This window comes from Urocampus carinirostris, chromosome 14 (genome assembly GCF_059441175.1).
Source record: "Urocampus carinirostris isolate Australia breed hairy pipefish chromosome 14, RoL_Ucar_1.0, whole genome shotgun sequence".
Taxonomy (NCBI): Eukaryota; Metazoa; Chordata; class Actinopteri; order Syngnathiformes; family Syngnathidae; genus Urocampus; species Urocampus carinirostris.
In genome coordinates this window covers 3,832,184-3,859,134 of record NC_142362.1, presented here as the reverse complement: position 1 = coordinate 3,859,134, position 26,951 = coordinate 3,832,184, and the positions used below count along the sequence as shown (strand labels likewise).

The 26,951-nt window shown below is 42.0% G+C and overlaps 1 protein-coding gene across 15 annotated transcripts in view; it reads right to left on the bottom strand.

Moving 5' to 3' along the window:
• Positions 1-5,375: 5,375 nt before the first annotated feature.
• Positions 5,376-26,951, bottom strand: part of caska (calcium/calmodulin-dependent serine protein kinase a) — a 194,921-nt gene continuing 173,345 nt past the window's right edge. For 5 of the 15 annotated variants that reach the window (XM_088352216.1, XM_088352223.1, XM_088352219.1 and 2 more), the window contains 8 exons: positions 24,647-24,843; positions 21,348-21,463; positions 16,385-16,465; positions 14,340-14,420; positions 10,996-11,198; positions 9,041-9,124; positions 8,198-8,224; positions 5,376-5,971 (listed from right to left, as the gene is read on the bottom strand). In XM_088352216.1, coding sequence (XP_088208342.1) covers positions 5,795-5,971; positions 8,198-8,224; positions 9,041-9,124; positions 10,996-11,198; positions 14,340-14,420; positions 16,385-16,465; positions 21,348-21,463; positions 24,647-24,843 — 966 coding nt within the window. In that variant the 3' untranslated portion in view covers positions 5,376-5,794. The remainder of the gene's footprint in view (positions 5,972-8,197; positions 8,225-9,040; positions 9,125-10,995; positions 11,199-14,339; positions 14,421-16,384; positions 16,466-21,347; positions 21,464-24,646; positions 24,844-26,951) is intronic. The other 10 variants (XM_088352220.1, XM_088352230.1, XM_088352224.1 and 7 more) reach the window with 3 other exon arrangements.

Sequence of the window (26,951 nt, the reverse complement as noted above, 5' to 3'; positions counted from 1 at the left end):
TGAACATAATCATTCGCAATCAATTCTTAATAAGCTATCTGTCATGATTACTGATGTGACTCTGCCAGTTCATTTGGCGCCAACCGTCGCGGGTTCTGATTGGCTCCCTGTCACTATTTGAACCCTGTCCTGTCAATCCCCTGTTGTCAGGCCGTCTGTGAATCTCCGTGTAAACCAGGCTCGCCTTTTTTGACCCTGACCCTCGCCTGTCCCGTTTTTGCTCCCGTTTGTCTCCGGCTACGACCTGTTTGGATCCTGACCAAGTCTGCTCTCCCGTCCTAGTTTCGACCCGTTATGATCATGACCACGTCTGCTCTCCCGTCCAGACTTACGACCTGCTTTGATCCATCCTGACCACTTCTGCTCTACCGTCCCGGCTTCAACCCATTTTTGATCCTGACCACGTCTGTCTGCTCTCCTGTCCCGACTTACAACCCGTTTTGATCCTGACCACGTCTGCTCTCCCGTCCTAGCTTCGACCCGTTTTGATCCTGACCACATCTGCTCTCCCGTACTGACTTCAACCCGTTTTGATCCTGACCACGTCTGCTCTCCCGTCCCGACTTACAACCTGTTTTGATCCTGACCACGTCTGCTCTCCCGTCCCGGCTTACGCCCCCTTTTTTGTTCCCTACTACGTCTAGTCTCCCGTTCTGGCTTACAACTCGTTTCCGACCCCGATCACGTCTTGCTCTCCCGTCCCGACTTAGAACCCGTTTTGATCCTGACCACGTCTGCTCTCCTGTCCCGGCTTACGACCCCTTTCTTGTTCCCGACTACTTCTACTCTCCCGTTCTGGCTTACGACTCGCTTCAGACCCCAATCACGTCTTGCTCTCCCAGTCCGGCTGCCGACCAGTTTTCCGCCCCTGACGCCGCCATCGCTCGCTACGGAAGATCCACTTCCGTGTTCGGATCACAATCCGAGCACGGCGAACACCGGATCGTGAGCGCAGCCCTTCCTCTCTCTTTCAATAAAACTTGTGGTAAACGTCACGCAAGTGGGTTCTGTTTCCGTTCTGGTCCTGACATGCATCTTCTTAGAATTAGCCCTGATGGTGAGGAAGAAACAAAACACAGGACCATCAAGTAACCGGGAGACAATATTGGTAAAATTAAAATGCAAACATCTCAAAAATACACAGCTAGACATTACATTACTTTTTCGTTTTTTGTGGCTCTGGTGACTGAGGCAGCGAGGAGAACTGAACAACTAAACACAGAATAGAACCAGAAAGTAAACGGGAGACGGCATTTGAAAACAATTACAAACCGGAAGACCGAGGGCCTTATGTTTCACATGCCTGCATTAGACGTTTCTATCATCCAAACCACTTGAGTCTAAGGATCGGGACGCAGGGCTCATCCATCCATCCATTATCTGCACCGCTTATCCTCAGTAGGGTCACGGGGGTGCTGGAGCCCATCACAGCTATCTTCAGGCAGTGGGCAGGGGACACCCTGAACTGGTTGCCAGCCACAGAGACAGACAACTCACTCACTCATTCACACCTAGGGACAATTTGGACCGGCCAATTAACCTGTCATGCGTGTTTTAGATCAGGGGATGGTGTCATAATAGTCTGTAGTTTGCAATACTCTTTGGTCTGTGCAGCTCTTCGAGACTCCTTGTGATTAAGGGTGTCACAAATAAACATGACTTGACTGAGGTTTTTGAGTTTTTCCTTGCCCTCTTGTAGGTTTTAGATCAGGGGATTGTGTCATAATAGTCAGTTGTTTGCAATGGTCTGTGGAGCCCTTTGAGACTCCTTGTGATTAAGGGTGTCCCAAATAACATGAGTTGACTTGAGGTTTTTGAGTTTTTCCTTGCTCTCATGGAGGTTTTAGGTCAGGGGAGGGTGTCATAATAGTCTGTAGTTTGCAATCGTCTGTGGTCTGTGCAGCCCTTTGAGACTCCTTGTAATTAAGGGTGTCACAAATAACGATACCAGACTAAGGTTTTGAGTTCTTCCTTGCTCTCATGTTGGTTTTAGATCAGGGGATGGTGTAATAATAGTCTGTGGTTTGCAATAACCTGTGGTCTGTGTAGCCCTTTCAGACTCCTTGTAATTAAGGGTGTCACAAATAAACATGATTTGATTTGACTTGACTGAGGTTTTGAGTTTTTCCTTGCTCTCGTGTAGGTTTTAGATCAGGGGATGGTGTCATAAGAGTCTGTGGTCTGTGCAGCCCTTCGAGACTCCTTGTGATTAAGGGTGTCACAAATAAACTTGACTTGGGGAATGTGGGAGGAAACCCACGCAACCATGGGGAGAACATGCAAACTCTGCACAGGGAGGCTGTGCCACCTTGGAGAGCTGATGATACGATCAATTGATTACATGAATCGGGTGCGTTGGGGGATGGAGACATCTCAGACCAGCAGGAATCTGTCCTTTGAAGCACATTCTACATGTTAATTCTACATTCTTCCAAGGTAAAGGTTGTTATGGTAAAACAGATGTCCTGTCCTTGCTCGCATTTTTTCCCTAGCATAAAAGCATTAATCTTCTTAGCGCTTGTGACTCGTCCACAACGAGCTTGTGCATTGCACGTGTGGTACCCGGTACTGACCGCCCTCACGCCCCTCCACCGCGCCGGGATGGGATCACGTTACTGGACACACAATCTAGGGATTCTTAGGAATTTTGTCCTGATAACATCCCTCTGCTACTCCACTAATAAACTGAATTATTCTGATTGTTGTGTGTATGTTTATGCTAATAACTCCTAATGAACCGATGGCGGACTTGATCTAATGTGTCCATCATGATCCTGCACTCAGGTTTTGTTTTTTATCTGTAGGTTTCCTCTCTACGTCTCCACGTTACCTTATTTGGTCACTCACGGATTAAAATGTCCTCCTCTCAGCTGCATTTATCTGGATTTTCCTCCTATCACAACTCTACCTCATCAGTACACTTTTCTTCTTGCTTCGTGCTAGACTACACATAAGTTTGACACTGATCCATCCGGAAGAAGCTCCATGGAGATTAGTGTGTCCAAGAGTGGCCAACTGTAAAGTAGGCTTAAACGTATTTGCTCAAGGTGTGTATTTCTAATCAGTTTGATGTTCCTTTTGGCCGTCTTTTAGTCTTCCTGTCTTTGTTTAAAGGTGTTGATACATCCAGGATGGTGGTCTTTTGTCTCAATGTACCAGTACTTTTCCATGTCTTGTGATTTTAAAAAAACAGAGAAACAGACAGGGGGGAGAGTTAGAGTGAGTGTGACTGGAGAGCCGAGAGTGAGTAAACTGTCCGCTCCTCCCCCACTCCCCTCCAGCTGTAGTTGTTTAAAAACCAAACAAGTCTTTGCCTGAATTTTCTTCTACCGTTAGCCAATTTTTAGCTCTCCCGCACGTCAGTGGTCTGCGTCTTAGACCCCACAACATCTCTGCTGGAAATTAAAGGGACTGGGAAGGATACCGCTGTGAACAAATGGGGGGAAAATTCTGGAAATGAGTGTAACAGGATTTGTGGTGGCAGTGCCAGGAAAATGAGTGGGTAGACACACAAAAATACAGTTGGATGTTCAGATCCTGCATCAGTTCTTAGTAAAGTATTACATCGTTTCATTGCAATAGTGGTCAGAACATTCTACACCAGTTTCAGAACAGTCACAATAATGCAAGAGAAGGTGCAGGTTACATTCTTTTGTGTTTCTTATTTCACAATCGTTTCTGTCATGATTACTGATTTGACTCAGCTTTGCCTGCTCATTTGGCTCCACCTACCGCGGGTTCTGATTGGCTTCCTGTCACTATTTGAACTCAGTCCTGTCAAACACTAGGCAAGCCTTTTTCCGACACCTGACTCCCACTTGTTTTTTGCTCCCGTCTGTCCCCCGGCTTTGATCCTAACCACGTCTACTCTCCCGTCCCGGCTTTCGACCTCTTTTTGTCCCCAACCACGTCTATTCTCCTTTCCTGGGTTACGACTCGCTTCAGACCCCGACCACGTTTGTGCTCTCCTGTCCCGGCTACTGACCCGTTTTGCGTTCCCGACACCGCCATCGCTCGCCACGGAAGATCCACCTCTGCGTTCAGAGCGACCTGCTTCCTGCGTCCAGCAATCACCAGATCGTGGGCGCAACCCTTTCTCTTTCTTCCAATAAGAAACGCAAGGCAAGTGGATCCTGTCTCTATTCTGGTCTTGACAGTTTCCTTCTGTGACTCAATCGTCACGGTTTTCCACTTTTCCTTCCCCATATTGCCAACTTTCATGGGAGCCATTTTCATGGGCAGAAAAGGAAAAAAAACCTACAAAATCACAGTAAAATAAGATGTGATCCTGTAAAACACAGTTGGGACGTTGCCAATTGACTGAACAAGAAGAGACCAAGCAGGACATTATCACCAGCTACTTTTAATGTACTCTCGGTTTTTCTTCTTCGCACTATTTTGCCAAGACAAAATGCTAACACATGCTAACAGTTACCTGAAGCTAAGGAAATAACAATATTTTTTGCCAACTTATTAAGTAATAGGGACTCGATAGCAAAGATCATAAAGGTTTCATTTCTCTAACCTAATATGAAGTGTGCGCTGCGAAGCCGCCCATTTTTGCTGAGTGCCTCGGTCCAATCTTTTCACATTATTGCATTTAACCACAACTCTCTTCTTTTTCTTCAGTTATCACTGTTACACTGCTTGGCCGATTTTCATTGTGCATTGTGTTCTGCATTCTGATTGGCTAAATAGAGGAAGTCGCTTTCTATCGCCAACAAAGTTGGACCTCTCCACCCGCTAAACCCATTGTGGGGTTTGGTGTGAAAATAACGTGTGAAATTATATAATAATGTGTTCATATTTTCACACATGAGTCACCCCCCCAAAACTTCGATTTCCGATCACTAAGGTTTTTTTTTTTCTGTGATTCTGGCACCCAAACATACAGCATGACGACAACTTGTAGAAACAAAAGCTTTCTTTTCCTCAATTCTGACCAGCATAGGTCTCGTTTGGCATCCAGCTTCTGCTGTGACGATAATAACTAATAAGTATGTAGGCATCTGGTGAAGGTCGTGGGATGACGTTGCAGCAAGAGGTCACAAGCCGATATGCTGAGGAGCCGGGGCGGACGACCCTCATGAGATATCTTAACTTTATTTGAGGACACTATAAAATCCAATGTTGAACGTCTGGAACTTTGAACGTGTCCCGAATGCAATAAAGCACGTTCCCTTTTTGTCATATCTTATCTCTGCGTATTTTTTGGGGCGCCCTAGCTTTTGCCTCCAGCCCAAGCCCCGCCCACCAGATCCATGAATGTTTTTACAAACAGATGAAAAAAACCCCACGATAATTTCTCTTTAGGAATACCTTTCACATGCACAAAGGAGGCCGTCCAGCCAATCACGTTGCTGGAATAGGACGAGCATCTTTGACATTTTCTTTATTATTTTCTTTCAATCTTTTTACAGAAGGACACAAGTAACACTGACCAAAATAGTCCACATGCATGACTCATCCTCTTCTGTGTGTGTTTTTCTTCTCTTAACAATAACAACAACACTTGTATGGATTTATTCAGAAAGTCCAGGATGGCGTCAATAGAGAGGATTAAAAAAAAAAAAAAAAAGGGAAAGGGGGATGAATAAATAACAAGGGTTGAAGAATGTTTGTGTGCTTATTCTCTTCTTTTTTTTTTTTACAGTCGGAAAAGCTCAACCGCTCGATTAGCCTCCTGTAAAGAAACACCTAGTAAAAAAAAAGGGTCCTACCCGACGGACACGATCGATTTCGGAGCACGGCACCACGATGACGTTATGATAAGGGGAGGGGGCGGGGCCAAGCTTCAGTAGACCCAAGAAACGGGCACCCATTGGCTGCTGTTGCACACCAGCTCCACCGCCTCCTCCAAGTGGCCGATGGTGTCGTCGATCTCGTTGTTGATGATGGTTTGGTCGAAATAGTGCGCGTAGGTCTTCTGCAGGATCTCCGATTCCTTCTGGAGACGCTGCAGGGACTCGTCCTGGATTGGGGGAGGGGCCACAATGAGAGTTTTTTTTTTTGGTTGTCTTGCTGCTACGTTAAACTTTTGGGTCAGGCTTGCAAGGGACAAGGTGACAACTGGTACATGAACAGGTCTAGACCAGGGTGAGTTAATCGTAGTCTACCAGCTCAGGGGTGGGCAACTATTTGGAGTCGGGGGCGGCATTGGGTTAGAAAATGGGGGCCAAGGGGCCCGATCCTGGACCCCTATCCATTTTTTTTCATTTGTGAATAAATATACATGCAGACATCTACATAGTATTTCTTATATTTCTATTTGATTTTTGGAAAAATAATATATCAGGACAGTGCTTAAAGCACAACATTTGATATGTAGTTTTGTAATATTACGATAGTTGTATTTTTGTAGTATTTTTTTCCAGTATTGCTGCCGTACTACTTTTGTAGTAGTTCCATCGTAGTGTTTTTGTAGTATTACCCAATTAGAATTTCTGTAGTGTATCTGTAGTATTTTTTGCAGTATTGCTGCTGTACTACTTTTGCAGCATTTCCATTGTAGTATTTTTGAGTGTTTCCAAAGTACTATTTTTGTAGTATTACTCTATTAGAATTTCTGTAGCACATCTGTAGTATTAGTGTAGTTGTATATTTCTGTCGTAGTGTTTTTGTAGTATTTTCATTGTACTAATTTGTAGTATTTCTATTTGTATTATTCGTGAGTATTTTTTTTTAGAGTAGATTACTTTCGTAGTGTATCTGTAGTATTTTTTGCAGTATTGCTGCTGTACTACTTTTGCAGTATTTCCATAGTAGTATTTTTGTAGTATTACCCTATTAGAATTTCTGTAGTGTATCTGTAGTAGTTTTGCAGTATTGCTGCTGTACTACTTTTGCAGTATTTCCATTGTAGTATTTTTGAGTATTTCCAAAGTAGTATTTCTGTAGTATTACTCTATTAGAATTTCTGTAGCACATCTGTAGTATTAGTGTAGTTGTATATTTGTCGTATTTCTGTCGTAGTGTTTTTGTAGTATTTTCATTGTATTAGTTTGTAGTATTTCACTTTGTATTATTCTTGAGTATTTTCAGAGTAGATTTTTTTGTAGTGTATCTGTAGTATTTTTTGTAGTATGTCCCTAGTATAATTTCAGTAGCATATCTGTAATATTAGTGACATAGTATATTTGTAGTATTTCTGTAGTAGTATTTTTGTAGTTTTTATTGTCATATTTTTCATATTATAATATTACTGTAGTGGTGTTTCTGTAGTATTTTCATTGTAGTATTTTGTAGTATTCCTCTTGAATTTTTGTATTATTTTGGAGTATTTCCAAAGTAGTTTTTACTGTCATATTTCTGTAGTATTTTTTTTATATTATAATATTAGTGTAGTGGTGTTTTTGTAGTATTTTCATTGTAGTATTTTGTGGTATTCCTCTGGTATTTTCTTGATTATTTTTGAGTATTTCCAAAGTACATTTTTTTGTTGTGTATCTGTAATACTTTTTGTAGTACTTTTCTATAAGAATTTCGGTAGCATATCTGCATTATTAGTGCTGTTGTATATTTGTAGTATTTCTGTAGTAGTATTTTTTATATTCTAATATTACTGTAGTGATATTTTTGTCGTATTCTTTAGAACCATTTTGAAGTATTTCCCTTGAAGTATATTTGTAGTATTTCCATTGTAGAATTTTTGTAGCTTCTGTAGTATTTTTTTACTGTTATTTCTGTCATAATATTTCTGTAGCAGTATTTTTGCATTAAAGTATTACTGTACTGACATTTTTTTTAATTATTTCCCTTGTAGTACTTTGGTATTATTTTTTTAGTCTGTTGTAATATTTCTGTAGTAGCATTTTTTATTATAGTATTGATGTAGTAGTATTTCTATTGTATTTTATTATTTTTGGAATGAAAGAGAAATAATATGTTAGGTCCTTGTTTTAAACCGCTATAGGTGATATTTAATTTGGAATATTTTTCAGTCTTTTTGTAGTATTTCACAAATAGTATTTTTGTTGTAGACACACAAAGTGGAAATGGGGACAAAGTTGAAACAAAAACCCCCAACAATTAAAAAAAAAAATACTAGTACTTTATTAACCATGATATATATTGTTATTATATTTTGACCATATCCGTTTGGCGGGCCAGATGAAGAAGCCTGATGGGCCGTGTGTTGCCCACGGGCCGTAGTTTGCCCACCCCTGTGCTAGATGGCGTTAGTAAATGCGGTACTCACTGGAAGCGTGCGACACCACCTGGGCGTCTGCAGGGGGCACCAAAGAAACGTGCATGCGAGTGTGTGCAAAGACAGAAAAGCCATCAAAGAACAGACACGTGCACATGCAGGCGGAGACATGCAAAAAACAAGTACTTTTTCCAGGGTTCCTACATCTTTGAATGGACAAATTCCAACACTTTTTAAGAACTTTCAAAGCCAATTTTTCATTTTTTTTCCAGGACCACTAAAAGAAGAAATCCAGCACTGAGCGAAAGACCGAGAGTTTCAAATCCCAACTCTAAAATCGGTTTGAAAACCCTAAATTTCAGCCCAAACCCTAGCTCTACATCTAACCCTAACTGTAACCCTAGCCCTAACCCGGTTTCAAATTGTAACCTTAGACCTCAACCCAAACCCTAGCACTACATCTAACCCTAACTGTAACCCTAGCCCCAACCCGGTTTAAATTGTAACCCTAGCTCTCAACCCAAACCCTAGCTCTACATCTAACCCTAACTGTAACCGAAGCCCTAACCCGGTTTCAAATTGTAACCCTAGCTCTCGACCCTAACCCTAGCTCTACATCTAACCCTAACTGTAACCCTAGCCCTAACCCGGTTTCAAATTGTAACCCTAGCTCTCAACCCAAACCCTAGCTCTACATCTAACCCTAACTGTAACCCTAGCCCTAACCCGGTTTCAAATTGTAACCCTAGCTCTCAACCCAAACCCTAGCTCTACATTTAACCCCAACTGTAACTGAAGCCCTGACCCAGTTTCAAATTGAAACACTAGCTCTCAACCCAAACCCTAGCTCTACATCTAAGCATGTTGGTATGAACCCTGGATTTTGTGACCTACCTCATCGATACCCGGCGTGATGGTTGGCGCGGCGATGAAGACCACGTACGGTGCAAACTCGGCAGTGCGGAGGACTTTCAGGGCCTGCATCAAATCACGAAAATGAACAAACCCGCTGTATTCATGACTTTTATTTTCACACATTTTTTCATGTCGTCATTTTTCAAGATCTACAAACATTTTGCGGACCATAATTTGAAGGTTTTTTTAATAATTAGTTTGGCTGGGGGTGCGACTCATGTGTGAAAATATGAACACATTATTAAATAATTCCACTTCATTTTCACACTAAACCCTATAATACAATTAGCGGGAGGAGAGGTCCAAATTTGTTGGCGATAGAAAGCGACTTCCTCTGTTTAGCCAATCAGAATGCAGAACACAATGCGCAATGAAAATCGGCCAAGCAGTGTAACAGTGATAACTGAAGAGCAAATTAGCCAAGTGTTTTTGTATATCCACTTTTGGGGGACATTTTTCAGTTAGTGTAAAAAAAAAATAGCATAAAAGGTAACGACCAATCGTGGTTAAGCGGCTATGTCAAGAAGAGCCATGATTGGTCCTTAGCTGAGACCTGAGCAAAGGCAACACCACACAGCCTTGTGTGAGCTGACTGAAACCCTTAAAAGCACCCAAAAGAGGGCGCTGTTTTTAAAGGTTAAAGCACAGGTGTCAAACAGGTGGCCCGCGAGCCAGATCAGGCCCGCTAAGGGATTAAATCCGGCCCGCGAGACAAAACTCAGAGAAGCGCAAGAGAAAAACAAGCTGCAGGTTGAAATATGTCAACTTGATGTTGCCAAAGCCAGGAGCCTCGAACAAAGAAGCTGTACTTGTATTTATTTTTCACTCTCTCTCCCTCTTTTCCACCCCTTTTCTCCTTCTCTCTGTCTCTTACACTCTCCGTGTCTCTCTTTTTCTCTTTCCTTTGTTACTCTTTGTCTCTTTCTCTCTCTGTATCTTTTTAACTTCTTTTGCTCTAACTTCCTTTTTTCTCTTTTCTCTTTCTCTCTTCATACCCTTCATGCTTTCTTTTCTCTCCTTCTGTCTTTCTAATTCTCTTTGGATTTTTTTCTTCCCCTCCCTTTCTTTTCCCCCTCTGTCACGACTGTTTATCTTTTGTTTTTCATTCTCTCTCTCTCTTTCTTTTGTACCCCTTTTCTCCCACTCTGTCTCTGTCCCTTTCACTCTCTGTGTCTCATTTTCTCTTCCTTTGTTTGCTCTTTGTCTCTTACTCTCTCTGTGTCTTTTAACCTCTTTTGCTCTAACTTCCTTTTTTCTTTCTCTCTTCATACCCTTCAAGCTTTCTTTTCTCTCCTTCTGTCTTTCTAATTCTCTTTGGATTTCTTTCTTCCTCTCCCTTTCTTTTCCCCCTCTGTCACGACTTTTTATCTTTTGTTCCTCTCTCTCTCTCTTTCTTTTCCACCCCTTTTCTCCCACTCTGTCTCTGTCCCTTTCACTCTCTGTGTCTCTCATTTTCTCTTCCTTTGTTGCGCTTTGTCTCTTTCTCTGTGTCTTTTAACTTCCTTTTTTCTTTTTCTCTCTTTTCTCTTTCTCTCTTCCTACCCTTCGCGCTTTCTTTTCTCTTTTCTCTCCTTCTGTCTTTCTATTTCTCTTTGGATTTCTTTCTTCCTCTCCCTTCCTTTTCCCCCTCTCTCACAACTTTTTATCTTTTGTTTCTCACGCTCTCTCCCTCTCTCTCTTTTTATTTCTTTGTCCCGCCTTCTCTCCTTTTCCCTCCCTCTTTCTCTTATTCCTTTCTCTCTCTTTTTCTTTCTCTCTAATCTATTAGTCCGGCCCCCGACAGAATGTTTGTTCTATGGTGTGGCCCCCGAGTTCAAATGAGTATGACACCCCTGGGTTAGAGCATGTCATTATGTTCAACCCAGGTGTTGCTGTCATTTTTAGGACCATTTTTGTACTTTTTTTGAAATGTATTTTTTGAATTCAGCGCAAACCTGCGGCTCGACGTCCAGAATGGCCACCAGCCCTTGCTGGTGGATCTTGCGGATGGTCTCCAGGCGCGTGCCGTACATGGCGTCCTCGTGGCTGCCGTACTCCAGGTACTCGTTGTTGCTGATGTCCTGCATCATCTGGTCGTGAGACACGAAGTAGTAATTCTTGCCGTTCTCCTCGTCCTTCTTCGGGGGTCTCGTCGTGTCTGCGATAGGGAGGGGGGCAGCTTAGCTCACCTGATGCTGGTACAGTGCCTTGCAAAAATATTGCCTCACCGCCAATGTTCCCTGTCATTTTCCTTACGGGTCTGAGCGTTCACACAAAGTCGGTGAGCGACGCTTGAAACAACAGTGAGCAACGGCAATCCCAAGTGTGGCAACTAAATCATTATCAAACATGTGCAAAATTTGACATCAAGTTACATTTTGCTGAGTTTCCGGCAATGCAGAATGATTTTTCTCTTTTGAATGAATTGACTCATGTACGATGGCCTACAAACGTCATTTGTTTTTACAATTATTTCACAAGATTTCTATTTCTTTTTATTTCCTGATATATTTTGTCGCATAATATTAACATTTTGGGGGGCTTTTTTAGTCGGTTGTAAGATACAGAACTGGACTTAATCATATTTTTTAGTGGAAGTACAATGTTGGCAACATGATTTTTTTGATATAATTGGAAATTATTTGAACGCAACACAAACTTTTTCTTCTTTTTTCCGTTTTTTTTCTACTTTTTTAAAAATTCGTTAAAAAAATCTCATTGTGTTTATTTTTTACTAGCTGTTACTTTTTTGTTTTTGGTCTCTATTTACTTTTTTCCTTTGTTTCTTTCTTTTCTTTTTTTCCCTGGCTTTTTTCTGAATTTTTCCTTCTTTTTTCCTCTTCCTCTTGTTTCTTTTTTTTCTCAGTTTTTCATACTTTTTCATTTTGGTATTTTCTTGTTCTATTCCCCCCTTCCTTTTAGTCTTTTTGTGCATAATTTTACATAATAGTTGGTCATATAGGGATGAAAGAAGCAAAAACAACCTGAAGAGCCGTTTAGGACCCGAAAGAGCCGGTTCCTTCTAGTGAGCCGAGCCGAAGAAGCCGATTCTCGAAAAACTCTACTGACTTTACTCAACTTCGTTCTCCTTCGACTTCAAAATACCGCATTTAGGACACAACGTCAGGGGAACCCGTGTATTTTGACCTTCATGCACTGTAACTTTGACTTAATTCGCTTCTTAATTAGTAATTTCGAGCCCTGATTTTTGTGCGCGGGCTAGATTTTCTTGTGCGCTGAGTATGTGCAGGCAGGGCGCGATTAGAGGAAACATTGCTCACCGCCCCTCAGAAAATTTTGACATATTGACATATTTCTGGATTCAAATTTATGGATTAAAGTATTTTTTAAGATTCATCAACATGAGAGACACAATCGTGAAGTGGAACTAAATTATTTCAACATTTTTTATTATATTTAGAACGAAAAAACCCAAAAAGTAGGTGATGCAAAACTATTGGCCCCCTGTTCTCAACAGACTCCAGAAGTTCCCTGAGGACTTCTGAATAACACAACTTCGACCTAAATGACTCACTATGACAAACAAAATCCAACTTTGTGTCCTTAAGTCTCAGTTGTCTTTGAACAGCTTAGAGGTCTTTGAAAGGAGACACTGGAGAACAGACAGTGTTATGAAGAGCAAATAACACACCAGGGAGTTCTGGGATAAAGTTGAGGAAAAGTTCAAAGCAGGAATGGAATACAAGAAGATTTCCCAACTTTGACACACCCTCCAGAAAACCGTGAGGAATAACATCAAAATGGAGAGACCATAAAACCACTGCCAACCTACTAAGAACGGCAAAAACGAGCAGAAAACTAATGAAAGAAGCAACCAAAAGGATCCTTTTTACTTTGGATGACCTGCAGGCATACACAGCTGAGGTGAAACAATCTGTCATAAAGCAATTATAATATACTAAACATTCGTCGTACTCTCCATAAATCTGCCCTTTATGGAAGAATGGCAAGAAGAAAGCCTTCACTTAAATAATACCTTATAAGAATTGTTTGGTGTTTGCAAGAAGCCACATGGGAGACATGTGGAACAAGCAGCTCTTTTAAGATGAAAAAAAAAGAACTTGTGGGGAAGAATACAATCACATGCACATCACCCTGAAAACACCATTCCAATTGTCAAACATGGTGGTGGCAGCATCATTCTCTGGTGTTGCTTTTCTTCAGCAGGGACTTTGAAAATTGTTAAGAGTTGATGGGAAGATGGATACAGACAAATAGAGGGTAATTCTGGCAGAAAACCAGTTAGCATCTGCAAGACACCTGAGAATGAGGCGCAGGTTCAGGATAACAACCCTAAACATAAAGTAGAATCTGCAATCGAATGGTTTAAAACTATTTTTCTTTCTATCTATATATCTATATATCTATCTACCCTGGTCATATCCTTCGAGAGGGGTGACCAACAGCAAGACAAACACATACAAAAACAAAGAAAATTAAAAAAAGTAGCAAAAAACACACAAAACGTTTTGGACCATGGCCAACCAAATGCCCAAACACCCAAACAAGTGAAGCCCCTCGGCACCCAAGTTGGCCATGCTTTCGTCCCCCCAGATGAAATGGGACACAAGAAAGCGGCCATGTAACAACACACTCTTCTGTTCAACAAGAGGGCCTGACAGCTTTCACTGGTTTACCCCTGCTGTATCATAGAACCCGTCCAAACATCCCACTATCCTTTACAACACCTCTCCACTCATTCCTATCACCAACAAGAGCTCTAGCTTCCATTATATTTAGACCTCTTTCCTGCAGTGCACCATCCATCCACGTCAATTGCGACCTTCCTCTTGTTCTCCTTCCATTTACTTCTGCTCTGTAGATCAGGTTTAAAACTAAAAATATAAAAAAGTTAGAATGACCAAGCCAAAGTCCAGACCTCAATCCTTACAAACTTTGTGGAAAGCTCTAAAAATGCTGTGCACAAACAATTGCCATCAAACATTCAGGAACTTGTTTTGTAAGGAGGAATGGGCCAACATATTTGTTTTAAGATATGCAAAACATATATAGAGACATACCCAGAAAGACTTGTGGCTATGATCGCAGAAAAGGGGGTTGTACAAAGTATTAACTCAAAGGGGGCCAATATATTTGCAATGCCTAGTTAACATTTTTTTACGTTGAAAAAAAATTGTTTTCTTTTCATGACATGACAGAAAATATTTTGATGTCTTCTCTCTCTAGGTTTGAAGCCTGAAATGGCAATATGTCTAAACATTTTTTGGGGGGGCAATACTTTTGCAAGGCGCCGTAAATGTGTGTGTTTGTATCTCACGTGGGATGGGATAGGCGAATCTGTCAGGGTGTTTGGTAATGAGCGTGTTCTTGATGTGTCTCCGTCCCACGCCGTGAGCACCTGGACAAGGTTCCATCACAAATTCGCAACATCATTGTTTTGTACATGCACAATATACAGGGTTCATACAGTTTTCAAGGCCAGATTCAAGCACTTTTTAAACGCCAAATTTCCAATTTCTCCAGCACCATTAAAAGAGGTGACCGAGTGATGGATTTAAACTGTAAAGTTATTCTACTGTGTATATTCTTGCTTAGTGTGCCATTCTCGCCTAGTTCAATAGTAGTAATATTGTTGATACGATAAGATGTTGTTGTGAAAACAGATCTCAAACTGTTTTTTTTGTCACGCCCCCTCCTTTAGCAGAAGGAACATGTAAACTAGGGCGTTCCTAATACAATAAAAATGCAAGGACGAAATAGACTTTTACAGAGTGTCTAGTAGACTGGAACAGGCAGTCTATGGTCATCTCTCCTTGCAAGTAAGTCATACTTACGTCTCTGTGTCTTCTGTGAGTGCAGGTTTTTATTACAAGCGTTGGGGTTAACCTAACACAGAGCGAGTGATATCACGCGCGTGGGCCTGGTTTTCTTTTATCCCAAAATGAAAATGGTGAAAGTAAGAAAAGTGCTGTTTTAAATACACTCTAAAGGCCAAACTAAACCCCAGAAACGATGAAAAAGGAAGCGTTTATTCAATCGCATCTAAGAATTCCACATACTTGCAACAAAAGGGTCTGCAATGATGGTTTCAGCCAGAAGATGGCGTGAGTGAGTAGAATATAAAGAAGATACATACACCATCTATAAAATTAAGTCGCTATCTTGCTGCTTGCACATACATTAAGGTTATTTCGAGATGTTACTATCTGTGATCTTTTTCTGTCTATCATTTGGTATAAACTGACATGAATTCCGACGTCTTGCCTCGAAAAGGTGCGCATATTTTTGAGGAAACACGGAAAAGGCTATATATCTGTAACCTGCATATGCGATTTTTAATGTTGTGTGTGCATTTATCAAAACATAGAATTCTTGAGTAAAACGGGTACAAGGACAGTATTTTACGTAATTCCTGAACAAATACACATTTCCCAGTGGCCTATTAAAGTGTAACATGCCCCTGTCCTCTTGGGCGCGACGACGCTTCGGAGGACAATGCCATACAAACTAAAATAAGGTGCTGTTAATCACGAGGAATGAAATTCAATGGCAAAGCCACCAGAGAGCAGCGTTGGCGTCATTCTAAGCAGACTTGTTGTGAAACATGGCATCAATTTCAAGCATTTACAAGCATTCCACCTGAAGTTATATACTATTTTATTCGCTGTTTTATTCCACTTATACTCATAAATACTTGTCCTAAGTTTGACCTCAGCCTTGAGTGCAACTCTTAAGAAGGGTGTCGTAAACAACCTTTGCTCTGGAATGTGTCTTTGGTTTCAGTGCATATAACAATGACTTATCACCTCACCTGGGAGGTAGGGCGATGACCTATCACCCTTCTCCAAAGCTTCAAAGGACTATTGGGAAATTTGCATCGACACGGCGCGGACCAATCTGCCAGAGGCTTGGTCATGGGGCGTGAACATTTTATCGGCATGGGTGATAAGATGGGGAGACCCCGGAACCTCGTCGTCTTTCTCCACACGATTGTAATAGGCAAGGAAGAAAGATCCGATTTGTTCAACTCTTTGATTCGGCTAAATAAATTAATATGTGGACTATATTCGGCGCTCGGCTCAATAATTTCTCCGACTTTAGAACATGCCCCAACTGTAAGGGATTACACAAGACACGGAAAGTGTCTTCGGAGTCAGATTTCAGTATAACAAATGTTAAAACCTTACACACCCAAAATTCAAGCACTTTTCAGTCCTTGAAAACACATTGAAATACAAGCATTTTCAAGGATTTCAAGCACCCATACGCAACCTGAATAAAATGAATATTGATTGGCTGAAACAAAATCAAGTATTGAGTTATTGTAAACACAACAAAGACAAAAATCAAGCTCGGTCTCACCTAACAAAACCAGTGTTTTCCTCTTGAAGGCGGGCAGTTTGACCACTTCCTCGTAGGTGACCAAATCTAATTGGTCAAACACTAGAAAGGGGAGGGACAAAACAGGGAAACAACAATCAATCGGCTGCCTGGATCATTTTGACTCATCTAATAATCAAGCAAATAACATTTTAATACACTGGCGGCATTGAGAATAAAAAAGTATCTGTACTAAAAATATTATAAATAACTTTTGAATAGTCCGGCAGATCCTTGGTTAAGAAGTATGTGATTTTGCAGGTTCATTGAAAATAGGGCTGCAACTAACGATTATTTTAATAATCGAGGAATCGGATTTTTAAAAAACAGTTTTAAATCACTCATCTTTCTTCAAATATTGAAAAAAAAAAACAGTGCACAAAAAACTACATATCTTATACAAAAAAAAACAATAAAAACATTAAAGTGTCCAAAAAAAAATACACCTTCATATATGTAAGACACTCTTTTCCTACCACCTTATCCAAAGATCAAATTACATTTGAACTTACCATACAAAACCAAATCAGAGAAATGGCAAAACATTTCATGTGTAGCAAAATTATTTAACCCCCATAGGTAATAAAAAAAAGGATTCAAAAGAATAATAAAAAAAAATCAAGATACTTTTTCTATGGAGGTGTCCTCTACCACACTCAACTGGTACTACTTCAACATCGCAACCAAATTCAATTCACTCTTATTTGCATTTATTCCACTTGCTAAGTGGCTTATATCTCGTGTAACACGACGATGATGAAATCGATTGCCGTTACTTTTAACAATCGGTTTAAATCGATTTCATCGATTCGTTGTTGCAGCCCAAATTGAACGCACATTTCAACCCCACGGGACAGGGAGATGATCTTGCATGCTAAACACTTGAACCTGCTTCGATCATTTACTGATCAAAGCGCAGACAGAAACACAAAACAGCTTAAGCTGGAAATATCCACTCAGGGGTTTTCAAAATAAAACCAACGAAGAAGAAGAGAGTGACGTCAGAAAGACTACTCACATGCACGGAGGTCGTTCGGTTGGGGCAAGCGAGAGAAATGGATAGGAGGGTTACAACAGCAGTTTCAAATATACACAAAGTAAATATATACACAGAGTAAGGATCGACCGATACGGGTTTTTCCGGGCCGATACCGATTCTTCTACTAACAGGAGGCCGATAACCGATATTTGAGGCGGACATTTGTTAGCTGTAAAAGCTTAAAATTCTGCCTAGGACGTTTTTAATGACGCAAAAAGAAACAAAGAATATTGGATATTAATTCAAAAGACACTTTAATAACTCTCTGAAACCTATTACTGTCACGACCAAAACGGAGACAGGACCCACTTGCGTAGCGTTTCTCGCAAGTTTTATTGGAAGAAAGAGAAAGGGTTGCGCCCACGATCCGGTGATTGCTCGACGCGGAAAGCAAGTCGCTCTGGTACTTGGGTTGTGGATCTTCCGTGGCGAGCGATTGGCGGTGTCAGGGACGGAAAAAGCGGGTCGGTAGCCGGGACAGGAGAGCAAAAACGTGGTCGGAGTCGGAAGCGAGTTGTAAGCAAGGATAGAAGACGTAGTCGGGGACAAAAAGAGGTCGAAAGCCGGGACGGGAGAGCAGACGTGATCGGGATCATAAACGGGTCGAAGCCGGGAACAGAAGGGAGCAAAAAACGGGACCGGTGGGAGTCAGGGTGGAAAAAGGCTTGCCGAGTGTTCACTGAGGTTCGCAGACGGACTGACAACAGGGGATTGACAGGACTGGGTTTAAGTAGGGACAGGGAGCCAATCAGAGCCCGCGGCGGTTGGCGCCAAAAGAGCGGGCGCAGGTGATTCCCATCGGTAATCAAGACAATTACAGTATATAAATTAGAGTTTCAACACAACTATTATGACTTGTCTTTCACTTTAAATACAAAACTTCCCTATTTTTTTTACAATAAATAGATAAATAAAAATGTCAATCCAACCAATTTAAATTACCCCAAAAAAGCGCAACTATGTTTCAATGGAGCTCGCAATTAGAAGCGTGGGCACTCCTGTTTTAGAGCCGGATTGACAAACTGATGTTATGGTAACAGCTAATCACTCAGCCTTTCACTTTAGCAGACTAATTATTAGAAGTATGGTTAATTTGACTTAGTCAACCATTAAAAAAGTCATTTTTCCAGAAAATCACAATGAGCCAGCAACGGTGAGCTATTTTCAGAGCAGGTCTTCGGGCATCTTAGCGGTTACCGACCCGCTTTTTCCGTCCCAGACACCGTTATCGCTCGCCACGGAAGATCCACTTCTGCGTTCGGAGCATAATCCGAGTACCGGAGCGACGTACTTCCCGCGTCCAGCGAACACCGGATCGTAGGCGCAGCCCTTTCTCTTCCTTCCAATAAAAACGTGTGAGAAACGCAACGCACGTGGGTCCTGTCTCCGCTCTGGTCCTGACATTTTCATAGTTTGGCCGGGGGTGCGACTTATACTCCCGTGCGACACATATGTGAAAATTATTAACACATTATTACATCATATCAAATGCTCTTTTCACCTTAAACCTTATGTGTGAAGTTATTAACACATTATCACATCATTTCACATGTTATTTTCACACTCAACCACAAGAGGGCGCTCTAGGCCAGTGCTGAAAATCTCAACATTGCTGCTAATGTCGTGTCCAGCATGGTCGCCGTGGCAACCGGCTGGCCCCGCCCCCTGGGCAACAGCTGAAGCAGATCGCCTAATTTGCGCGTTTGCTTCTTAAGGGGGGTTTGGGGTTTTGCGGGGGCTGGCTCATATTCTGTCTGCATTTCCCGTTCTGTTTTGCTCTGTCCTGTTTTTTTGAGTCGGAAGAAACCTGTGTTTGCACGTTTTTTGTTAAAGCCTGTTTGTTCTGTCTTGTCCCTGAGTTTTCGACGACTTTTATTTTGGTAAATAAAAGTTTTGATCGTCAACGCAATTGAGTTCTCCCTTCCTGCCTCCGTTCTGGTCCGATCTCCCCCGTGACAGCTAATTTATAAAAACGACTGAAGAGCTGAACAAAAATGCCACCGAAATGAAAATATTCTGCAGATTACAAGGTGCAAATTGTTAAAAAATGCAGTAATGGGAAAGAACATTGGAATTAGCGAGAAGCAGAGGTGACACCACCCAGTAGGGGGAGATGTTTACCAGTAGAAGTGACAACGAAGATAAGGATTTCATTGGATATAGTGATTTGGAGTGAATGTGATCGTTTGCTAAGCATGTTCTTCATGCTAGCGCTATCTAAATACCTCTTAATATGTTGCATCTATACTTACCGTAAATTCCGGACTATAAGCCGCTACTTTTTTCCCCAAATGCTCAACCCTGCGGCTTATTCAGTGACGCGGCCAATTTATGTCATTTTTCTAATTTTTCGAGTACAAAAGGTAAGATTTAGACCGGTGGGATATATGCGCCGAAGAAGACTGCAACTTCTTAGCTCGTGCACAAATTAAATTAGCGTAGACATATCCTCATCATGCAAATTGCAAAAAGAAAGGCACATGACGCAGCTTTCAAGCTAAACGCAATCGAGCAATCCGATAAAAAAGGAATCAGAGCTACTGCACGTAAACTTTACTTTGCAAGCGTGTTGCTAGCTTGTTTTTGAATAAGGGAGCGTGGGACGACGTCTGTATGGCATAGTCGCATTCTCATACTGGGGAAGACGACTTTGATGACGTCTGTGACAAGGAGGAAGATGAGGACGGTTTACCGTGATTACTACAAGTACGGTATGTTTTTTTAACAGAGCCGTTTACTGTGTTGCGAGCGTGTTGCTAGTAGCGTTTTGCTACCTTTCACAGGCACGGTTTGGGATGAAAGTTATAATATTATTATTAAAGCTTTGAAAACTCCGTACTGTCTTTCTTTATTAATATGTGTAACCATGTATAATATGTATTTGCAACTGTACATTTTTGTAATGTATTTATTTTAGAGACTTATTCTGATGTTTTCCACGGGCGAATCAAAAAGAAGGGGCGAAAACAACAGGGGCTGACGGGTAGTGGAGTAAAGGTGAGACGTGTTTGTGGACGCAGTGGACATATATTTTTCCCACCCTTACCTTTGGAAATATAATTTTTTTTCCCTTGGATTATTTTCAACGGGACCCGGACTCTGCAGGTCTGCATCAAACCTTAAGTACCGGTATAATTTTCCGTGCATTTTGCCGGCTGTGGTTTTTGGACTGCATACTTTATGTTCAGTTACAATCGCGGGACTCAAAGTTGGGTTTGGGTTAAATTTGTGATTGTGTTACATGTTTTAATGTTGGCGCATGCGGCTTATATACAGGTGGTTTTTGGACTGCATACTTTATGTTCAGTTACAATCGCGGGACGCAAAGTCGGGTTTGGGTTAAATTTGTGATTGTGTTACATGTTTTAATGTTGGCGCATGCGGCTTATATACAGGTGGTTTTTGGACTGCATACTTTATGTTCAGTTACAATCGCGGGACGCAAAGTCGGGTTTGGGTTAAATTTGTGATTGTGTTACATGTTTTAATGTTGGCGCATGCGGCTTATATACAGGTGCGCCTTGTGTAAGTACAAAAACGGTTATCCTCTTAAAATGTGGTGGGTGCGGCTTATAATCAGGTACGCTCTATAGTCCGGAATTTACGGTACATTAACCGGCACGTCAGCCGTAACACATTGGTATACCGTATAAGTATTCAGCCTGTTGTTCTCTATTTCCTTTTAATCTTAAATTGCCTTTCAAGATGACAAGTACTACCCCCAAAAATGTATACTCCAGGTGCGGCTTATATATGACCTGTCCTTCTTAATATTGCATTTTTTAGCTAGTGCAACTTATATTCCGGAACAAATACAGTACCTAAAGAAAACATGCATACACACAAGTGCAATTAAAAACATTTTCTACCAAATTTAGACAAAAACACCACGATTTTTTGCCCTACCTGCGTTGTGCTTTGCCAAATATTTGTCTTTGTACTGCTTCTTCTTCTTGCCAAACCACGTGCAGCTGGCCTGCTGCTCCTGCTTGGTCTTTTCCATGGCCATGCATGCCACGCGCCTGCCGTGCACATAAAGCACATTTCGCAAGTTCAAAGCCGAGTACAGAGACCAGTGTTCCCTCTAAGCTGCTCGCACCTTCTCGGCGCACAAGAAAATCTAGCCAGCGCACAAAAATCAGGGCTCGAAATTGCTAATTAAGAAGCGAGTTAAGAAAAAGTTACAGTGCATGAAGGTCAAAATACACGGGTTCCCCTGACGTTGTGTCCTAAATGCGGTATTTTGAAGTCGAGTAAAGTTAGTAGAGTTTGTCGAGAACCGGCTTCTTCGGCTCAGGAACCGGCTCTTTCGAGTCCTAAACGGCTCTTCGGGTTGTTTTTGCTTCTTTCATCCCAACATGACCAAATATGATGTAAAACTATGCACAAAATGACTTAAAGGAAGGGGGGAATAGAGCAAAAAAGAAAAACATACCCAAATGAAAAAGTAGTGAAAAGCTGAGGAAAACAAGAAACAAAAGGGAGAGAAAAAAAAAAGTAAAAATTTAGAAAAAAGCCAGAAAAAAGAAAAGAAAGAAACGTAGAAAAAAAAGTAAATAGAGAACAAAAAGAAAAAAGTAACAGCTCGGAAAAAATAAACACAATGAGATTTTTTTTTAAAGGAATTAAAAAAAAAGGAGAAAAAATGGCAGACACAAAAACATATTAACCAATCAACCAGCAAACCTTTTTGGTTACAGGGACAAGAAAGGGTGCCAGCGAGCACACAATAGAATTTGCAATCTTTTTTTAAATCATGCATATTACGGTTATTTTGATTAAAACGAAGGAGTCAAACAGGCGGCCCGCGGGCCAGATCAGGCCCGCTAAGGGATTGAATCCGGCCCGCGAGACAACGCTCAGAGAAGCGCAAGAGAAAAACAAGCAACAGGTTGAAATAGGTCAACTTGATGTTGCCAAAGAAAGGTGCCTCGAACAAACACTGTACTTGTATCTCTCTCTCTCTCTTTCTTTTCCACCCCTTTTCTCCTTCTCTTTGTCTCTTTCACTCTATGTGTCTCTCTTTTTCTCTTCCTTTGTTACTCTTTGTCTCTTTCTCTCTCTGTGTCTTTTTAACTTCTTTTGCTCTAACCTCATTTTTTTCCTTTTCTCTCTTTTCCCTTTCTCTTTTCTTACCTTTCGCATTTTCTTTTCTTTTTTCTCTCCTTCTGTCTTTCTATTTCTCTTTGGATTTCTTTCTTACGCTCCCTTTCTTTTCCCCCTCTCTCATGACTTTTTATCTTTTGTTTCTCCCTCTCTCTCCCTCTCTTTTTCTTTCTTTGTCCCGCCCTCTCTCCTTTTCCCTCCCTCTTTCTCTCATTTCTTTATCTCTCTTTTTCTTTCTCTTTAATCTACTAGTCCGGCCCCCGACAGAATGTTTGTTCTATTGTGTGGCCCCCGCGAGTTAAAAATGATTTTGACATCCCTGGATTAAAACTATTATTACATGTTTAATTAATACGGGTTAATGAGACTCTTGTAGGACAAATTGGATCCCGGGGTCCAGCCAGGGACTTACAATGGTAGTGTAAACACTGTACCTCTGTACCGAGTTTACATATTTGGTGCATTTTCCAAGATTTAAGACAAAAAAGTCATAAATATGTAGGGAAAAAGTAGAATAGAGAAGGATTTTATACATTTGACTATAAGGGATTTTATACGATTGAATACAAGTTACATTGATTGAGTGCAATGGAGATTTTCACTGTGTGGGCTTCAGGTCACGCTGTTTCAAATGCGGAATGTTTTGGCTGGGGAATTTTGAATTTTTGCAGACGATGTTTTGAGAACAAGGCCCTGAGGACGTAGAAACGCTCAGCGTTGTTCTGAGTTTTTCCAGACATCGAGGCGAGGTGAGGGAGCCGTGGAGCCCACGTGGGGGCTTCATTGGCACGCCCATGGGAGGAGCCGGCACACCAGCTTGCGGAAAAAACGCGAGAGGAGAAGCAAGAAGATCGAGAGAGGAGGCTTGACAGAGACTCGAGCAGTGTTCTCGTTTGCTCGTGTCCTAGATGCATCATTTTTGCTGGGGACGCATAGTCTCGAATCAACGTGCGTCCCCGGGACGCAACTTTTTTGACACAAAATTGTCATTATTAGCCGATTACTTTTTTTTTTTTAAAACAAAGATTTACCGCACTCCAAACTTTTCGTCAGGCAGATCAGGCAGATGTTGTTTTGGTCTCGCGGTTCGAGTTTGCGTCCGCACGCCGATCTCGAGTTGTGTGGTGAAAAGTCCGTCACTTTTTAGAGAACCGGCTTTTTCGGCTCAACTCGTTCAAGAGAGCCGGCTCTCCAACGGCTCACTTGCTTTGATGCATCACATGACGAACTATTATGTTGTATAAAGAAGTTAAGAAAAAAAGGAAGCATAAAAGGAAAAAATGAAAAAAAGACAGGTTTGTGGTGATCCCTTTAATCGGTATATTACCAACAATAATTTGATGCAGAAAATAAATTCACAATTTGATGATTAAAACTGAATGAATTTATAGATTTTTATTATATATTTGTCACCCATTTACAATTTCAACCTCGATAACACAAAATTTTGGGGACCCATAGACCTCTGTTGGGACCCATAGATTTTTGAGCATGCGAGTCCCCGGGACCCATCACTTTTCACAGGTAAAATGAACACTGCTCGAGCGACACTAATTCGGCTGATTCGGCCATTTTCGATGGAGTACACTTAGTTAAATTATTTAGGAAATTAAATCTGCCCCCGTGTGGAAATGCCGGTCTCTTGTCCATCTTTTCCATCAAGAAATGAGCACGCATTGTTAGGTGAATGTAGGTTGTGTTTGGTAAATAGAGTCAGATAACTCATCTCATCTCATCAGCCGTACCGCTTATCCTCATTAGGGTCGCGGGGGGGCTGGAGCCCATCCCAGCCATCTCCGGGCAGTGGGCAGGGGACACCCTGAACTGGTTGCCAGCCAATCGCAGGGCACACGGGGACAGACAACTCATTCGCTCATTCACACCTAGGGACAATTTGGACCGGCCAATTCACCTGAAATGCATGTTTTTTTTGGAACGTGGGAGGAAACCGAAGTGCCCGGAGGAAACCCACGCAAGCACGGAGAGAACATACAAACTCCGCACAGGAAGTCTGGAGCTGGCCCGTCAGATAACTCATTCGAACAATTATAATATTGAATTCCTAACAATAGGGACACAAGACACAAGTGGCGCCTTACCACTCTTGGAGCTCAGGCGAGGGGATGAGGCCGGCTGTGGCGTTCTTGGTGTTCTCCAGTTTACCCTGCCACCAGTTGTGGTCGTCCTTGGAGATGATTTGGATGATGTCGCCCACCCGGAAGCGGATGCCGGCCTCCTTGCAGGGTATCAGCTCGTCCTTGGAGGGGTCGTACTCGAACTGGGCCCGCACGTAGATCTGCAAATAGTGCGCTTTGTAGGTGAGCGGGTACAGGAACGAAACGGGAGAACCCAGGACGTCGAGGATGGGAAATGAGGAACAACTAAGGCTAGGTTTGGCTAAAGGTCTGTGGTATTCACGGTACAGGGCTTTCTGGTTTTGGTTGGAACTATGTGTCAAATTCTTGTGAAGGGACCAGGGTTGAGACCAATGTTCCCTGTCATTTTCCTTACGGGTGTGAGCGTTCACACAAAGTCGGTGAGCAACGCTTGAAACAACAGTGAGCAACGGCAATCCCAAGTGTGGCAACTGAATCATTATCAAACATGTGCAAAATTTGACATCAAGTTACATTTTGCTGAGTTTCCGGCAATGCAAAATTATTTTTCTCTTTTGAATGAATTGACTCGTGTACGATGGTCTACAAACATCATTTGTTTTTACAATTCTTTCACAAGATTTTCATTTCTTTTTTTTTCCTGGTATCTTTTGTCGCATAATATTAACATTTTTGGGGGCTTATTGAGTCGGTTGCACGGTACACAACTGTATTTAATCACATGTTTTAGTGGAAGTACAATGTTGGCAACAAGATTGACTTGGTATCATTGGAAATTATTTGAATGCAACACAAACTTTTTTTCTTTTTACCCTGTTTTTTTAATTCCTTTAAAAAAAAATCTCATTGTGTTTTATTTATTTTCTTTTTGTTCTCTTTTTACTTTTTTTCCTTTGTTTCTTTCTTTTCTTTCTCTCTTTTTTGTAGGAGAAAATGTAGGTTCGATAATCTTTTAAGTCTTCTTACGTGATTTAATAAAGTGCACCGGAGCTTGCCATGAGGGGGAGCCTTTTATTTCGTCATCCCAAAGAAACTCAGAGAACTCCAGACATAACAAGGCTTTTATAGCTTCAGTTTGAGTACAACCCAAAAGGCGGCCCTAGTCCTCTTAACAACAAGGAAGATGCTGTCGTACCCTTATTAGGACATGTTGTTCGCCTCAGTTTGCTCAGAGGGACCTTGCACAGCGGGACCTTGCAGGTCTCATGCCCTTTTAGGGAAACTCAACTGTCTTGCCAAGGATCTTCTCGAATGATGTCAACATTCCCTCACTACTGTAAGCAATGTAAGCAAGTCTTTCTACATTTCTAAATGTATGCAACTCTATAAATGCAAGTCTATTTTCTACAACATTTTTTCTGAATTTTTCCTTCTATTGTCTCCTATTTTTGTTTCTTTTTTTTCTCAGCTTTTCACAACTTTTTCATTTTGGTATTTTTTTCTTTTTTGTTCTATTCCCCCTTGTTTCTCCTTTACTTTTCTTAGGGGGAGGTGGGGGGGGGATCACTCCCGGGCCGCGCGACGGAGCGAGTTTGGCGAGGGAGTGAGTTTGGCGGACGCGGCGTCACGCGAGAAAAGGCGGCGGGCGTGATCGGGCTACCCCCGTAACTGGGGGGAGCCCGCTCGTCCGACGACCCCAGTAGCACGGCGCGACGACAGGCGGCCGTCTGCGAGCGGCTGGCGAAAGGCGGCGGACGTGCGCGGGACCCCCGTAACTGTGTCAGTGTCGTGCGTATCGCGCCCGAAAGTACCCGTGCCGCGGGTTAGGGGCTCGCTCGCAGGAGCGACCAAACGGCACCTGCGGTGCGGCGCAAGTATAAACCCTGTTGTGAATTTGTCTCAGATCGTTCCGGGCGGACGGAAAATTGCCCAGCTGTACGACCCTTAGCGGTGGATCACTCGGCTCTGCGTCCGGAATTTACGGTAATATTTGGTCGTGTAGGGATTAAAGAAGCAAAAACAACCTGAAGAGCCGTTCGGGACCCGAAAGAGCCGGTTCTCTTTAGTAAGCCGAGCCGAAGAAGCCGCTTCTCGAAAAACTCTACTGACTTTACTCCACTTCGTTCGACTTCGACATTGACATCAAAATACCGCATTAAGTACACAACGTCAGGGGAACCCGTGTATTTTGACCTTAATGCACCGTAACTTTGACTTAATTGGCTTCTTAATTAGCAATTTCGAGCCCTGATTTTTGTGCGCCGGCTAGATTTTCTAGCGCTGAGAATGTGCGCAGCTTAGAGGGAACATTGGTCGGGAACTTTGAAGGACTGAGGGCGATATCTTA